The 17420-nt window shown below is 50.3% G+C and overlaps 1 protein-coding gene across 4 annotated transcripts in view; it reads right to left on the minus strand.

Annotated features, from left to right (window-relative positions):
- rnf157 (ring finger protein 157) overlaps nucleotides 1-15523 on the minus strand; it is a 789927-nt gene extending 774404 nt beyond the window's left edge. For all 4 annotated transcript variants that reach the window (XM_041217436.1, XM_041217435.1, XM_041217438.1 and 1 more), the window contains exon 1: nucleotides 15382-15523. In XM_041217436.1, the coding sequence (XP_041073370.1) occupies nucleotides 15382-15469 (88 nt within the window). In that variant the 5' untranslated portion in view covers nucleotides 15470-15523. The remainder of the gene's footprint in view (nucleotides 1-15381) is intronic.
- Between the last annotated feature and the right edge of the window lie 1897 nt (nucleotides 15524-17420).

Here is a 17420-nt window from a genome sequence, read left to right on the forward strand (position 1 = left end):
AGGCACCGGAAACAACAACGGCAAACTCAGCCCTGTCGACTCTGCAAAGTCCTCCTTACTAACATCTGGAGGCTATGCCAAAATTGGGAGAGCTGTCTCACCGACTAGTCAAGCAACAGCCTGACACAGTCATCCTCACGGAATCATACCTTACAGATAATGTCCCAGACACCACCATCACCATCCCCGGGTATGTCCTGTCCCACCGGCAGGACAGACCCAGCAGAGGTGGGGGCACAGTGGTATACAGTCAGGAGGGAGTTGCCCTGGGAGTCCACAACATCAACTCCAGACCCCATGAAGTCTCATGGCATCAGGTCAAACATGGGCAAGGAAACCTCCTGCTGATTACCACGTACCGCCCTCTCTCAGGTGATGAATCAGTGCTCCTCCATGTTGAACACCACTTGGAGGAAGCACTGAGGGTGGCAAGAATGCAGAATGTACTCTGGATGGGGGACTTCAATGTCCATCACCAAAAGTAGCTCGGTAGCACCACTACTGACCGAGCTGGCCGAGTCCTAAAGGACACAGCCATGAGACTGGGTCTGCGGCAGGTGGTGAGGGAACCGACAAGAGGGGAAAACATACTTGACCTCATCCTCACCAACCTGCCTGCTGCAGATGCATCTGTCCATGACAGTATTGGCAGGAGTGAACACCACACAGTCCATGTGGAGACGAAGTCCCACCTTCACATTGAGGATACCCTCCATCGTGTTGTGTGGTATTACCGCTGTGCTAATTGGGAAAGATTTCAAACAGATCTAGCAACTCAAGACTGGGCATCCATGAGGTGCTGTGGGCCATCAGCAGCAGCAGAATTGTACTCAAACACAATCTGTAACCCCACGGCCTGGCATATCCCCCAGTCTACCATTACCATCAAGCCTGGGGATCAACCCTGGTTCAATGATGAGTGCAGGAGGGCATGTCAGGAGCAGCAACAGGCATACCTTGAAATGAGGTATATATAGCAAAATATAGCAACCTGGTGAAGCTATAACACAGGGTTACTTGCGTGCCAAACAGCATAAGCAGCAAGTGATAGGCAGAGCTAAGCGATCCCACAACCAATGGATCAGATCTAAGCTCTGCAGTCCTGTCACATCCAGTTGTGAATGGTGGTGGACAATTAAACATCTCACTGGAGGAGGAGACTCCACAAATATCCCCATCCTCAATGATGGGGGAGTCCAAGACATCAGTACAAAAGATAAGGCTGAAGCATTCACAACAACCTTCAGCCAGAAGTGCCGAGTGGATGATCCATCTCGGCCTCCTCTGAAGGTCCCCAGCATCACAGATGCCAGTCTTCAGCCAATTTGATTCACTCCACGTGATATCAAGAAACGGCTGAAGGCACTGGATACTGCAAAGGCTATGGGCCCTGACAATATTCTGGCAATAGTACTGAAGACTTGTGCTCCAGAACTTGCCGGACCCCTGGCCAAGCTGTTCCAGTACAGCTACAGCACTGGCATCTACCCGGCTATGTGGAAAATTGCCCAGGTATGTCCTGTACACAAAAAGCAGGACAAATCCAACCCGGCCAATTACCGCCCCATCAGTCTACTCTCCATCATCAGTAACGGAAAGGGTCATGAACAGTGCTATGAAGCGGTACTTGCTTATCAATAACCTGCTCACTGATGCTGAGTTTGGGTTCCGCCAGGGCCACTCAGCTCCTGACCTCAATACAGCCTTGGTTCAAACATGGATGCAAGAGCTGAACTCCCGAGGTGAGGTGAGAATGACTACCTTTGACATCAAGACAGCATTTGACCGAGTGTGGCATCAAGGAGCCCCAGCAAAACCGGAGTCAATGGGAATCAGGGGGAAAACTCTCCGCTGGTTGGAGTCATACCTAGCACAAAGGAAGATGGTTGTGGTTGTTGGAGGTCAGTCACCTCAGCTCCAGGACATCACTGCAGGAGTTCCTTAGGGTAGGGTCCTCGGCCCAAACATCTTCAGCTGCTTCATCAATGACCTTCCTTCCATCATAAGGTCAGAAGTGGGGATGTTCGCTGATGATTGCACAATGTTCAGCACCATTCACGACTCCTCAGATACTGACGCAGTCCTTGTCCAAATGCAGCAAGACCTGGACAATATCCAGGCTTGGGCTGACAAGTGGCAAGTAACATTCACACCACACAAGTGTCAGGCAATGACCATCCCCAACAAGAGAGAATCTAACCATCTCCCCTTGATGTTCAATGGCATTACCATCACTGAATCCCCCACTATCCAAAGCCTGTCCACCATCTACAAGGCACAAGTCAGGAGTGTGATGGAACACTCCCATTTGCGTGGATGAGTGCAACTCCCACAATACTCAAGAAGCTCAACACCATCCAGGACAAAGCAGTCCTACCTGATTGGCACCACATCCACAAACATTCACTCCCTCCACCACTGACACACAGTGGCAGCAGTGTGTGTATCATCTGCAAGATGCACTGTAGGGATTCACCAAGGCTCCTTCAGCAGCACCTTCCAAACCCATGACCACTACCATCTAGAAGGACAAGGGCAGCAGACACATGGGAACACCAGCACCTGGAAGTTCCCCTCCAAGTCACTCACCATCCTGACTTGGAAATATATCGGCCGTTCCTTCACTGTCACTGGGTCAAAATCCTGGAACTCTCTCCCTAACAGCACTGTGGGTGTATCTACACCACATGGACTGCAGCGGTTCAAGTAGGCAGCTCACCACAACCTTCTCAAGGGGCAATTAGGGATGGGCAATAAATGCTGGCCCAGCCAGCGAAGCTCGCATCCTGTGAATGAATAAAAAAAAATCTCTCAGCTTGAAAATGGAGTTGGGAATCCCAGAATCAGGTGCAGCCAGCCATTTCTAAAAAATCACCCAAGTCAACCTGATTCAGTGAGAATACAGCCCAGTGTATCTCATCTCGACCATTCATTAACCGGTACCGGGAGTCTGATTTTGAAGCCTCTGTTACTGGTATCAGTGGGGTGGGTGGTGGTGGGGCTATCTGTAGATTCCCTTACCAGATCTGGGGGGTATCTGTAGTAGACTCTGTTTTACTGGAGTGGAGTTAGGGGTATCTATAGACTCTTACCAAATTTGGTGGGGTATCTGTAGACTCTTACCGGATTTGGGGGGTATCTATAGACTCTTACCGGATTTTGGAGGTATCTGTAGACTCTTACCAGATTTGGGTGGGTATCTGTAGACTCTTACCGGATTTGGGAGGTATCTATACAGTTACTGGATTTGGCAGGGTATCTGTAGATTCTAACAGGATTTGGGGGGTATCTGTAGACACATACCAGATTTGGGGTGTATATGTAGACTCTTACTGGATTTGAGAGGTATCTGTAGACTCTTACCGGATTTGGGTGGGTATCTGTAGACTCTTACCGGATTTGGGTGGGTACCTGTAGACTCTTACCGGATTTGGGTGGGTACCTGTAGACTCTTACCGGATTTGGGTGGGTATCTGTAGACTCTTACCGGATTTGGGATGTATCTGTAGACTCTTACCGGATTTGGGTGGGTATCTGTAGACTCTTACCGGATTTGGGGGTATCTGTAGTCTCTTACAGGATTTGGGGGGGTATCTGTAGACTCTTACTGGATTTGGGGGCTATCTGTAGACTCTTACCAGATTTGGGGCTATCTGTAGACTCTTACCGGATTTGGGGGGGTATCTGTAGACTCTTATTGGATTTGGGGGGTATCTGTAGACTCTTACTGGATTTGGGAGGTATCTGTAGACTCTTACCGGATTTGGGGTCTATCTGTAAAATATTACCAGATTTGGGTGCGTATTTGTAGACTCATACCGGATTTGGGGGGGTATCTGTAGACTCTTACCAGATTTGGGGGCTATCTGTAGAATATTACCAGATTTGGGTGGGTATCTGTAGACTCTTAATGGATTTGGAGGTATCTGTAGACTCTTACAGGATTTGGAGGTATCTGTAGACTCTTACAGGATTTGGGGGGTATCCGTAGACTATTACCGGATTTGGGGGGGGTTTCTGTAGACTCTTACCGGATTTGGATGGGCAGTTGTTGACTCTTACCGGATTTGGCTAGGCAGCTGTAGACTCTTACCGGATTTGGGAGGTTTTTTTAGACTCTTACTGGATTTGGGGGGGTATCTGTAAACTCTTACTGATGTTGGGGGAGTATCTGTAGACTCTAACTGGATTTGGGGGGTATCTGTAGACTCTTACTGGATTTGGCCTGGCAGCTGTAGACTCTTACCGGATTTGGGGGGTATCTGTAGACTCTTACCGGATTTGAGTGTGTGTCTGTAGACTCTTACTGGATTTGGGGGGGGTATCTGTAGACTCTTACCAGATTTGGATGGGCAGCTGTAGACTCTTAGCGGATTTGGGGTTTTTTTTTAGACTCTAACCGGATTTTGGGGGGTACCTGTAAACTCTTACTGAATTTGGGGGAGTATCTGTAGACTCTAACTGGACTTGGGGTTTGTTTGTAGACTCTTACCAGATTTGGTGGGGTTTCTGTAGACTCTTACTGGATTTGGGAGGTTACCATATACTCTTACCGGATTTTGGGGTGGTGGTATCTGTGGACTCTTACCGGTTTGGGGGGGTATCTGTGGTCTCTTACCGGATTTGGGGGGGTATCTGTGTCTCTTAACGGATTTGGGGGGGGATATCTGTGGTCTCTTACCGGATTTGGGAGGGTATCTGTGTCTCTTACTGGATTTGGGGGGGGTATCTGTGTCTCTCACCGGATTTGGGGGGGTATCTGTGTCTCTTACCGGATTTCGGAGGGTATCTGTGTCTCTTACCGGATTTGGGAAGGTATCTGTGTCTCTTACCGGATTTGGGAGGGTATCTGTGGTCTCTTACCGGATTTGGGAGGGTATCTGTGTCTCTTACCGGATTTGGGGGGGGGGTATCTGTGTCTCTCACCGGATTTGGGAGGGTATCTGTGGTCTCTTACCGGATATGGGAGGGTATCTGTGTCTCTTACCGGATTTGGGAGGGTATCTGTGTCTCTTACCGGATTTGGGAGGGTATTTGTGGTCTCTTACCGGATTTGGGAGGGTATCTGTGTCTCTTACCGGATTTGGGAGGGTATCTGTGTCTCTTACCGGATTTGGGAGGGTATCTGTGGTCTCTTACCGGATTTGGGAGGGTATCTGTGGTCTCTTACCGGATTTGGGAGGGTATCTGTGGTCTATTACCGGATTTGGGAGGGTATCTGTGGTCTCTTACCGGATTTGGGAGGGTATCTGTGTCTCTTACCGGATTTGGGAGGGTATCTGTGTCTCTTACCGGATTTGGGAGGGTATCTGTGGTCTCTTACCGGATTTGGGAGGGTATCTGTGTCTCTTACCGGATTTGGGAGGGTATCTGTGTCTCTTACCGGATTTGGGAGGGTATCTGTGTCTCTTACCGGATTTGGGAGGGTATCTGTGTCTCTTACCGGATTTGGGAGGGTATCTGTGTCTCTTACCGGATTTGGGAGGGTATCTGTGTCTCTTACCGGATTTGGGAGGGTTTCTGTGTCTCTTACCGGATTTGGGAGGGTATCTGTGTCTCTTACCGGATTTGGGAGGGTATCTGTGTCTCTTACCGGATTTGGGAGGGTTTCTGTGTCTCTTACCGGATTTGGGAGGGTATCTGTGTCTCTTACCGGATTTAGGAGGGTATCTGTGTCTCTTACCGGATTTGGGAGGGTATCTGTGGTCTCTTACCGGACTTGGGAGGGTATCTGTGGTCTCTTACCGGATTTGGGAGGGTATCTGTGTCTCTTACCGGATTTGGGAGGGTTTCTGTGTCTCTTACCGGATTTGGGAGGGTTTCTCTGTCTCTTACCGGATTTGGGAGGGTTTCTGTGTCTCTTACCGGATTTGGGAGGGTTTCTGTGTCTCTTACCGGATTTGGGAGGGTTTCTGTGTCTCTTACCGGATTTGGGAGGGTTTCTGTGTCTCTTACCGGATTTGGGAGGGTTTCTGTGTCTCTTACCGGATTTGGGAGGGTAGCTGTGTCTCTTACCGGATTTGGGAGGGTATCTGTGTCTCTTACCGGATTTGGGAGGGTAGCTGTGTCTCTTACCGGATTTGGGAGGGTTTCTGTGTCTCTTACCGGATTTGGGAGGGTAGCTGTGTCTCTTACCGGATTTGGGAGGGTTTCTGTGTCTCTTACCGGATTTGGGAGGGTTTCTGTGTCTCTTACCGGATTTGGGAGGGTTTCTGTGTCTCTTACCGGATTTGGGAGGGTTTCTGTGTCTCTTACCGGATTTGGGAGGGTAGCTGTGTCTCTTACCGGATTTGGGAGGGTATCTGTGTCTCTTACCGGATTTGGGAGGGTTTCTGTGTCTCTTACCGGATTTGGGAGGGTATCTGTGTCTCTTACCGGATTTGGGAGGGTATCTGTGTCTCTTACCGGAATTTGGGAGGGTATCTGTGTCTCTTACCGGATTTGGGAGGGTAGCTGTGTCTCTTACCGGATTTGGGAGGGTATCTGTGTCTCTTACCGGATTGGGAGGGTATCTGTGTCTCTTACCGGATTTGGGAGGGTTAGCTGTGTCTCTTACCGGATTTGGGAGGGTTTCTGTGTCTCTTACCGGATTTGGGAGGGTTTCTGTGTCTCTTACGGATTTGGGAGGGTATCTGTGTCTCTTACGGATTTGGGAGGGTAGCTGTGTCTCTTACCGGATTTGGGAGGGTTTCTGTGTCTCTTACCGGATTTGGGAGGGTTTCTGTGTCTCTTACCGGATTTGGGAGGGTATCTGTGTCTTTACCGGATTTGGGAGGGTATCTGTGTCTCTTACCGGATTTGGGAGGGTTTCTGTGTCTCTTACCGGATTTGGGAGGGTATCCTGTGTCTCTTACCGGATTTGGGAGGGTTTCTGTGTCTCTTACCGGATTTGGGAGGGTTTCTGTGTCTCTTACCGGATTTGGGAGGGTTTCTGTGTCTCTTACCGGATTTGGGAGGGTAGCTGTGTCTCTTACCGGATTTGGGAGGGTATCTGTGTCTCTTACCGGATTTGGGAGGGTAGCTGTGTCTCTTACCGGATTTGGGAGGGTTTCTGTGTCTCTTACCGGATTTGGGAGGGTATCTGTGTCTCTTACCGGATTTGGGAGGGTTTCTGTGTCTCTTACCGGATTTGGGAGGGTAGCTGTGTCTCTTACCGGATTTGGGAGGGTTTCTGTGTCTCTTACCGGATTTGGGAGGGTTTCTGTGTCTCTTACCGGATTTGGGAGGGTAGCTGTGTCTCTTACCGGATTTGGGAGGGTTTCTGTGTCTCTTACCGGATTTGGGAGGGTATCTGTGTCTCTTACCGGATTTGGGAGGGTAGCTGTGTCTCTTACCGGATTTGGGAGGGTATCTGTGTCTCTTACCGGATTTGGGAGGGTTTCTGTGTCTCTTACCGGATTTGGGAGGGTTTCTGTGTCTCTTACCGGATTTGGGAGGGTTTCTGTGTCTCTTACCGGATTTGGGAGGGTATCTGTGTCTCTTACCGGATTTGGGAGGGTTTCTGTGTCTCTTACCGGATTTGGGAGGGTATCTGTGTCTCTTACCGGATTTGGGAGGGTATCTGTGTCTCTTACCGGATTTGGGAGGGTATCTGTGTCTCTTACCGGATTTGGGAGGGTTTCTGTGTCTCTTACCGGATTTGGGAGGGTATCTGTGTCCTCTTACCGGATTTGGGAGGGTATCTGTGTCTCTTACCGGATTTGGGAGGGTATCTGTGTCTCTTACCGGATTTGGGAGGGTATCTGTGTCTCTTACCGGATTTGGGAGGGTAGCTGTGTCTCTTACCGGATTTGGGAGGGTATCTGTGTCTCTTACCGGATTTGGGAGGGTATCTGTGTCTCTTACCGGATTTGGGAGGGTATCTGTGTCCCTTACCGGATTTGGGAGGGTTTCTGTGTCTCTTACCGGATTTGGGAGGGTTTCTGTGTCTCTTACCGGATTTGGGAGGGTATCTGTGTCTCTTACCGGATTTGGGAGGGTATCTGTGTCTCTTACCGGATTTGGGAGGGTATCTGTGTCTCTTACCGGATTTGGGAGGGTAGCTGTGTCTCTTACCGGATTTGGGAGGGTAGCTGTGGTCTCTTACCGGATTTGGGAGGGTTTCTGTGTCTCTTACCGGATTTGGGAGGGTATCTGTGTCTCTTACCGGATTTGGGAGGGTAGCTGTGTCTCTTACCGGATTTGGGAGGGTATCTGTGTCTCTTACCGGATTTGGGAGGGTAGCTGTGTCTCTTACCGGATTTGGGAGGGTAGCTGTGTCTCTTACCGGATTTGGGAGGGTTTCTGTGTCTCTTACCGGATTTGGGAGGGTATCTGTGTCTCTTACCGGATTTGGGAGGGTTTCTGTGTCTCTTACCGGATTTGGGAGGGTTTCTGTGTCTCTTACCGGATTTGGGAGGGTTTCTGTGTCTCTTACCGGATTTGGGAGGGTATCTGTGTCTCTTACCGGATTTGGGAGGGTTTCTGTGTCTCTTACCGGATTTGGGAGGGTATCTGTGTCTCTTACCGGATTTGGGAGGGTAGCTGTGTCTCTTACCGGATTTGGGAGGGTACTCTGTGTCTCTTACCGGATTTGGGAGGGTTTCTGTGTCTCTTACCGGATTTGGGAGGGTTTCTCTGTCTCTTACGGATTTGGGAGGGTTTCTGTGTCTCTTACCGGATTTGGGAGGGTTTCTGTGTCTCTTACCGGATTTGGGAGGGTTTCTGTGTCTCTTACCGGATTTGGGAGGGTTTCTGTGTCTCTTACCGGATTTGGGAGGGTTTCTGTGTCTCTTACCGGATTTGGAGGGTAAGCTGTGTCTCTTACCGGATTTGGGAGGGTATCTGTGTCTCTTACCGGATTTGGGAGGGTATAGCTGTGTTCTTACCGGATTTGGGAGGGTATCTGTGTCTCTTACCGGATTTGGGAGGGTATCTGTGTCTCTTACCGGATTTGGGAGGGTATCTGTGTCTCTTACCGGATTTGGGAGGGTTTCTGTGTCTCTTACCGGATTTGGGAGGGTTTCTGTGTCTCTTACCGGATTTGGGAGGGTTTCTGTGTCTCTTACCGGATTTGGGAGGGTATCTGTGTCTCTTACCGGATTTGGGAGGGTTTCTGTGTCTCTTACCGGATTTGGGAGGGTATCTGTGTCTCTTACCGGATTTGGGAGGGTATCTGTGTCTCTTACCGGATTTGGGAGGGTTTCTGTGTCTCTTACCGGATTTGGGAGGGTATCTGTGTCTCTTACCGGATTTGGGAGGGTATCTGTGTCTCTTACCGGATTTGGGAGGGTAGCTGTGTCTCTTACCGGATTTGGGAGGGTTTCTGTGTCTCTTACCGGATTTGGGAGGGTATCTGTGTCTCTTACCGGATTTGGGAGGGTATCTGTGTCTCTTACCGGATTTGGGAGGGTATCTGTGTCTCTTACCGGATTTGGGAGGGTATCTGTGTCTCTTACCGGATTTGGGAGGGTATCTGTGTCTCTTACCGGATTTGGGAGGGTATCTGTGTCTCTTACCGGATTTGGGAGGGTTTCTGTGTCTCTTACCGGATTTGGGAGGGTATCTGTGTCTCTTACCGGATTTGGGAGGGTATCTGTGTCTCTTACCGGATTTGGGGAGGGTATCCGTGTCTCTTACCGGATTTGGGAGGGTATCCGTGTCTCTTACCGGATTTGGGAGGGTTTCTGTGTCTCTTACCGGATTTGGGAGGGTATCTGTGTCTCTTACCGGATTTGGGAGGGTTTCTGTGTCTCTTACCGGATTTGGGAGGGTATCTGTGTCTCTTACCGGATTTGGGAGGGTATCTGTGTCTCTTACCGGATTTGGGAGGGTATCTGTGTCTCTTACCGGATTTGGGAGGGTATCTGTGTCTCTTACCGGATTTGGGAGGGTTATCTGTGTCTCTTACCGGATTTGGGAGGGTATCTGTGTCTCTTACCGGATTTGGGAGGGTAGCTGTGTCTCTTACCGGATTTGGGAGGGTTTCTGTGTCTCTTACCGGATTTGGGAGGGTTTCTGTGTCTCTTACCGGATTTGGGAGGGTAGCTGTGTCTCTTACCGGATTTGGGAGGGTATCTGTGTCTCTTACCGGATTTGGGAGGGTTTCTGTGTCTCTTACCGGATTTGGGAGGGTATCTGTGTCTCTTACCGGATTTGGGAGGGTTTCTGTGTCTCTTACCGGATTTGGGAGGGTTTCTGTGTCTCTTACCGGATTTGGGAGGGTTTCTGTGTCTCTTACCGGATTTGGGAGGGTATCTGTGTCTCTTACCGGATTTGGGAGGGTATCTGTGTCTCTTACCGGATTTGGGAGGGTATCTGTGTCTCTTACCGGATTTGGGAGGGTATCTGTGTCTCTTACCGGATTTGGGAGGGTATCTGTGTCTCTTACCGGATTTGGGAGGGTATCTGTGTCTCTTACCGGATTTGGGAGGGTTTCTGTGTCTCTTACCGGATTTGGGAGGGTATCTGTGTCTCTTACCGGATTTGGGAGGGTATCTGTGTCTCTTACCGGATTTGGGAGGGTATCTGTGTCTCTTACCGGATTTGGGAGGGTATCTGTGTCTCTTACCGGATTTGGGAGGGTAGCTGCGTCTCTTACCGGATTTGGGAGGGTATCTGTGTCTCTTACCGGATTTGGGAGGGTATCTGTGTCTCTTACCGGATTTGGGAGGGTATCTGTGTCTCTTACCGGATTTGGGAGGGTTTCTGTGTCTCTTACCGGATTTGGGAGGGTTTCTGTGTCTCTTACCGGATTTGGGAGGGTATCTGTGTCTCTTACCGGATTTGGGAGGGTATCTGTGTCTCTTACCGGATTTGGGAGGGTATCTGTGTCTCTTACCGGATTTGGGAGGGTATCTGTGTCTCTTACCGGATTTGGGAGGGTATCTGTGTCTCTTACCGGATTTGGGAGGGTATCTGTGTCTCTTACCGGATTTGGGAGGGTATCTGTGTCTCTTACCGGATTTGGGAGGGTAGCTGTGTCTCTTACCGGATTTGGGAGGGTATCTGTGTCTCTTACCGGATTTGGGAGGGTAGCTGTGTCTCTTACCGGATTTGGGAGGGTAGCTGTGTCTCTTACCGGATTTGGGAGGGTTTCTGTGTCTCTTACCGGATTTGGGAGGGTATCTGTGTCTCTTACCGGATTTGGGAGGGTTTCTGTGTCTCTTACCGGATTTGGGAGGGTTTCTGTGTCTCTTACCGGATTTGGGAGGGTTTCTGTGTCTCTTACCGGATTTGGGAGGGTATCTGTGTCTCTTACCGGATTTGGGAGGGTTTCTGTGTCTCTTACCGGATTTGGGAGGGTATCTGTGTCTCTTACCGGATTTGGGAGGGTATCTGTGTCTCTTACCGGATTTGGGAGGGTATCTGTGTCTCTTACCGGATTTGGGAGGGTTTCTGTGTCTCTTACCGGATTTGGGAGGGTTTCTGTGTCTCTTACCGGATTTGGGAGGGTAGCTGTGTCTCTTACCGGATTTGGGAGGGTATCTGTGTCTCTTACCGGTTTGGGAGGGTATCTGTGTCTCTTACCGGATTTGGGAGGGTTTCTGTGTCTCTTACCGGATTTGGGAGGGTAGCTGTGTCTCTTACCGGATTTGGGAGGGTATCTGTGTCTCTTACCGGATTTGGGAGGGTATCTGTGTCTCTTACCGGATTTGGGAGGGTAGCTGTGTCTCTTACCGGATTTGGGAGGGTATCTGTGTCTCTTACCGGATTTGGGAGGGTATCTGTGTCTCTTACGGATTTGGGAGGGTAGCTGTGTCTCTTACCGGATTTGGGAGGGTTTCTGTGTCTCTTACCGGATTTGGGAGGGTATCTGTGTCTCTTACCGGATTTGGGAGGGTTTCTGTGTCTCTTACCGGATTTGGGAGGGTTTCTGTGTCTCTTACCGGATTTGGGAGGGTATCTGTGTCTCTTACCGGATTTGGGAGGGTTTCTGTGTCTCTTACCGGATTTGGGAGGGTAGCTGTGTCTCTTACCGGATTTGGGAGGGTTTCTGTGTCTCTTACCGGATTTGGGAGGGTATCTGTGTCTCTTACCGGATTTGGGAGGGTTTCTGTGTCTCTTACCGGATTTGGGAGGGTTTCTGTGTCTCTTACCGGATTTGGGAGGGTTTCTGTGTCTCTTACCGGATTTGGGAGGGTTTCTGTGTCTCTTACCGGATTTGGGAGGGTTTCTGTGTCTCTTACCGGATTTGGGAGGGTATCTGTGTCTCTTACCGGATTTGGGAGGGTATCTGTGTCTCTTACCGGATTTGGGAGGGTTTCTGTGTCTCTTACCGGATTTGGGAGGGTATCTGTGTCTCTTACCGGATTTGGGAGGGTATCTGTGTCTCTTACCGGATTTGGGAGGGTAGCTGTGTCTCTTACCGGATTTGGGAGGGTTTCTGTGTCTCTTACCGGATTTGGGAGGGTATCTGTGTCTCTTACCGGATTTGGGAGGGTATCTGTGTCTCTTACCGGATTTGGGAGGGTAGCTGTCTCTCTTACCGGATTTGGGAGGGTAGCTGTCTCTCTTACCGGATTTGGGAGGGTATCTGTGTCTCTTACCGGATTTGGGAGGGTATCCGTGTCTCTTACCGGATTTGGGAGGGTATCCGTGTCTCTTACCGGATTTGGGAGGGTTTCTGTGTCTCTTACCGGATTTGGGAGGGTATCTGTGTCTCTTACCGGATTTGGGAGGGTTTCTGTGTCTCTTACCGGATTTGGGAGGGTATCTGTGTCTCTTACCGGATTTGGGAGGGTATCTGTGTCTCTTACCGGATTTGGGAGGGTATCTGTGTCTCTTACCGGATTTGGGAGGGTTTCTGTGTCTCTTACCGGATTTGGGAGGGTATCTGTGTCTCTTACCGGATTTGGGAGGGTAGCTGTGTCTCTTACCGGATTTGGGAGGGTATCTGTGTCTCTTACCGGATTTGGGAGGGTATCTGTGTCTCTTACCGGATTTGGGAGGGTATCTGTGGTCTCTTACCGGATTTGGGAGGGTATCTGTGTCTCTTACCGGATTTGGGAGGGTATCTGTGTCTCTTACCGGATTTGGGAGGGTATCTGTGTCTCTTACCGGATTTGGGAGGGTATCTGTGGTCTCTTACCGGATTTGGGAGGGTATCTGTGTCTCTTACCGGATTTGGGAGGGTATCTGTGGTCTCTTACCGGATTTGGGAGGGTATCTGTGTCTCTTACCGGATTTGGGAGGGTATCTGTGGTCTCTTACCGGATTTGGGAGGGTATCTGTGGTCTCTTACCGGATTTGGGAGGGTTTCTGTGTCTCTTACCGGATTTGGGAGGGTAGCTGTGTCTCTTACCGGATTTGGGAGGGTAGCTGTGTCTCTTACCGGATTTGGGAGGGTTTCTGTGTCTCTTACCGGATTTGGGAGGGTATCTGTGTCTCTTACCGGATTTGGGAGGGTATCTGTGTCTCTTACCGGATTTGGGAGGGTATCTGTGTCTCTTACCGGATTTGGGAGGGTTTCTGTGTCTCTTACCGGATTTGGGAGGGTAGCTGTGTCTCTTACCGGATTTGGGAGGGTAGCTGTGTCTCTTACCGGATTTGGGAGGGTATCTGTGTCTCTTACCGGATTTGGGAGGGTTTCTGTGTCTCTTACCGGATTTGGGAGGGTTTCTGTGTCTCTTACCGGATTTGGGAGGGTTTCTGTGTCTCTTACCGGATTTGGGAGGGTAGCTGTGTCTCTTACCGGATTTGGGAGGGTAGCTGTGTCTCTTACCGGATTTGGGAGGGTAGCTGTGTCTCTTACCGGATTTGGGAGGGTTTCTGTGTCTCTTACCGGATTTGGGAGGGTAGCTGTGTCTCTTACCGGATTTGGGAGGGTAGCTGTGTCTCTTACCGGATTTGGGAGGGTTTCTGTGTCTCTTACCGGATTTGGGAGGGTTTCTGTGTCTCTTACCGGATTTGGGAGGGTAGCTGTGTCTCTTACCGGATTTGGGAGGGTTTCTGTGTCTCTTACCGGATTTGGGAGGGTTTCTGTGTCTCTTACCGGATTTGGGAGGGTTTCTGTGTCTCTTACCGGATTTGGGAGGGTAGCTGTGTCTCTTACCGGATTTGGGAGGGTTTCTGTGTCTCTTACCGGATTTGGGAGGGTAGCTGTGTCTCTTACCGGATTTGGAGGGTATCTGTGTCTCTTACCGGATTTGGGAGGGTTTCTGTGTCTCTTACCGGATTTGGGAGGGTTTCTGTGTCTCTTACCGGATTTGGGAGGGTTTCTGTGTCTCTTACCGGATTTGGGAGGGTTTCTGTGTCTCTTACCGGATTTGGGAGGGTATCTGTGTCTCTTACCGGATTTGGGAGGGTTTCTGTGTCTCTTACCGGATTTGGGAGGGTATCTGTGTCTCTTACCGGATTTGGGAGGGTAGCTGTGTCTCTTACCGGATTTGGGAGGGTTTCTGTGTCTCTTACCGGATTTGGGAGGGTTTCTGTGTCTCTTACCGGATTTGGGAGGGTTTCTGTGTCTCTTACCGGATTTGGGAGGGTTTCTGTGTCTCTTACCGGATTTGGGAGGGTATCTGTGTCTCTTACCGGATTTGGGAGGGTATCTGTGTCTCTTACCGGATTTGGGAGGGTTTCTGTGTCTCTTACCGGATTTGGGAGGGTATCTGTGTCTCTTACCGGATTTGGGAGGGTAGCTGTGTCTCTTACCGGATTTGGGAGGGTTTCTGTGTCTCTTACCGGATTTGGGAGGGTTTCTGTGTCTCTTACCGGATTTGGGAGGGTTTCTGTGTCTCTTACCGGATTTGGGAGGGTATCTGTGTCTCTTACCGGATTTGGGAGGGTTTCTGTGTCTCTTACCGGATTTGGGAGGGTATCTGTGTCTCTTACCGGATTTGGGAGGGTTTCTGTGTCTCTTACCGGATTTGGGAGGGTTTCTGTGTCTCTTACCGGATTTGGGAGGGTTTCTGTGTCTCTTACCGGATTTGGGAGGGTTTCTGTGTCTCTTACCGGATTTGGGAGGGTATCTGTGTCTCTTACCGGATTTGGGAGGGTAGCTGTGTCTCTTACCGGATTTGGGAGGGTATCTGTGTCTCTTACCGGATTTGGGAGGGTTTCTGTGTCTCTTACCGGATTTGGGAGGGTATCTGTGTCTCTTACCGGATTTGGGAGGGTTTCTGTGTCTCTTACCGGATTTGGGAGGGTAGCTGTGTCTCTTACCGGATTTGGGAGGGTTTCTGTGTCTCTTACCGGATTTGGGAGGGTAGCTGTGTCTCTTACCGGATTTGGGAGGGTAGCTGTGTCTCTTACCGGATTTGGGAGGGTATCTGTGTCTCTTACCGGATTTGGGAGGGTATCTGTGTCTCTTACCGGATTTGGGAGGGTAGCTGTGTCTCTTACCGGATTTGGGAGGGTTTCTGTGTCTCTTACCGGATTTGGGAGGGTATCTGTGTCTCTTACCGGATTTGGGAGGGTATCTGTAGACTGACCCCGCCGGGAGGTCCAGCTCCTCCACTCCGGCTTCCTGGCGGCTGTTTAAACTTCCCATTCCCGGTCCCGGACCGAGCGTCCGCCCCAAATTCCTCAACAAACCCGGATCCCGGTCCCGGTCCCGATCCCGATCCCAAAAAAAAAAGGCGAGTGTCCGCAAAGCGCGTTCCCGAGGCTGCAGCCGCGGCGCGTCCCCGTCACGCATTTTAATCCGGATTAAACTGATCCCAAACTCATTTCCCGCTGACCCTGGGCGGCAGGGACGGGGGGATCATCCCGGAGTCTGAGCGGAGGGAATTCCTGCAACAAAATCCGCCGCAAACCATGAACAAGACGCGAATTTCCTGGAGTTCCATATCCCCGCAATTTCAGAATCCACCGGGATCCCTCAGGGATCCACAGGATCCCCCTGGGATCCACAGGATCCTCCGGGAATCCTCCAGCATCTACTGAGATCCACCAGGGTTAACCAGGAATCCAGCAGGATTCCCATTCCATTCCCTTGGGATGTGTCAAAGGGCCTCATTGCTGATGAAATAATCAAACAGATCCCAGTGACAAAACAGAAAATTCTGGAAAAGCCCAGCAGGGTCCGGCAATATCTGAGGAGAGAGGAACAGAGCGAACCTTTCATCCCAACTGGGAAAAGTTAGAAATGTCATAGGCTTTAAGGAAGGGGGGGAGGGGGGAGGGGGGGGTGGGAAGTTGGGAATATATCACATTACAGAGATAAAAACAAAAAAACTGCGGATGCTGGAAATCCAAAACAAAAACAGAATTACCTGGAAAAACTCAGCAGGTCTGGCAGCATCGGCGGAGAAGAAAAGAGTTGACGTTTCGAGTCCTCATGACCCTTCGACAGAACTTGAGTTCGAGTCCAGGAAAGAGCTGAAATATAAGCTGGTTTAAGGTGTGTGTGTGGGGGGGGCGGAGAGATAGAGAGAGACAGAGAGGTGGAGGGGGGGGTGTGTGGTTGTAGGGACAAACAAGCAGTGATAGAAGCAGATCATCAAAAGATGTCAACAACAATAGTACAATAGAACACATAGGTGTTAAAGTTAATGTTGGTGATATTATCTAAACGAATGTGCTAATTAAGAATGGATGGAAGGGCACTCAAGGTATAGCTCTAGTGGGGTTTTTTTTTATATATAATGGAAATAGGTGGGAAAAGGAAAATCTTTATAATTTATTGGAAAAAAAAGGAAGGGGGAAACAGAAAGGGGGTGGGGATGGGGGAGGGAGCTCACGACCTCAAGTTGTTGAATTCAATATTCAGTCCGGAAGGCTGTAAAGTGCCTAGTCGGAAGATGAGGTGTTGTTCCTCCAGTTTGCGTTGGGCTTCACTGGAACAATGCAGCAAGCCAAGGACAGACATGTGGGCAAGAGAGCAGGGTGGAGTGTTAAAATGGCAAGCGACAGGGAGGTTTGGGTCATTCTTGCGGACAGACCGCAGGTGTTCTGCAAAGCGGTCGCCCAGTTTACTTTTGGTCTCTCCAATGTAGAGGAGACCACATTGGGAGCAACGAATGCAGTAGACTAAGTTGGGGGAAATGCAAGTGAAATGCTGCTTCACTTGAAAGGAGTGTTTGGGTCCTTGGACGGTGAGGAGAGAGGAAGTGAAGGGGCAGGTGTTGCATCTTTTGCGTGGGCATGGGGTGGTGCCATAGGAGGGGGTTGAGGAGTAGGGGGTGATGGAGGAGTGGACCAGGATGTCCAGGAGGGAACGATCCCTACGGAATGCCGATAAGGGGGGTGAAGGGAAGATGTGTTTGGTGGTGGCATCATGCTGGAGTTGGCGGAAATGGCAGAGGATGATTCTTTGAATGCGGAGGCTGGTGGGGTGATAAGTGAGGACAAGGGGGACTCTATCATGTTTCTGGGAGGGAGGAGAAGGTGTGAGGGCGGATGCGCGGGAGATGGGCCGGACACGGTTGAGGGCCCTGTCAACACCGTGGGTGGAAAACCTCGGTTAAGGAAGAAGGAGGACATGTTTTTGTTTTGGATTT

The sequence above is a fragment of the Carcharodon carcharias genome, chromosome 22 (assembly GCF_017639515.1).
Source record: "Carcharodon carcharias isolate sCarCar2 chromosome 22, sCarCar2.pri, whole genome shotgun sequence".
Lineage (NCBI taxonomy): Eukaryota > Metazoa > Chordata > Chondrichthyes > Lamniformes > Lamnidae > Carcharodon > Carcharodon carcharias.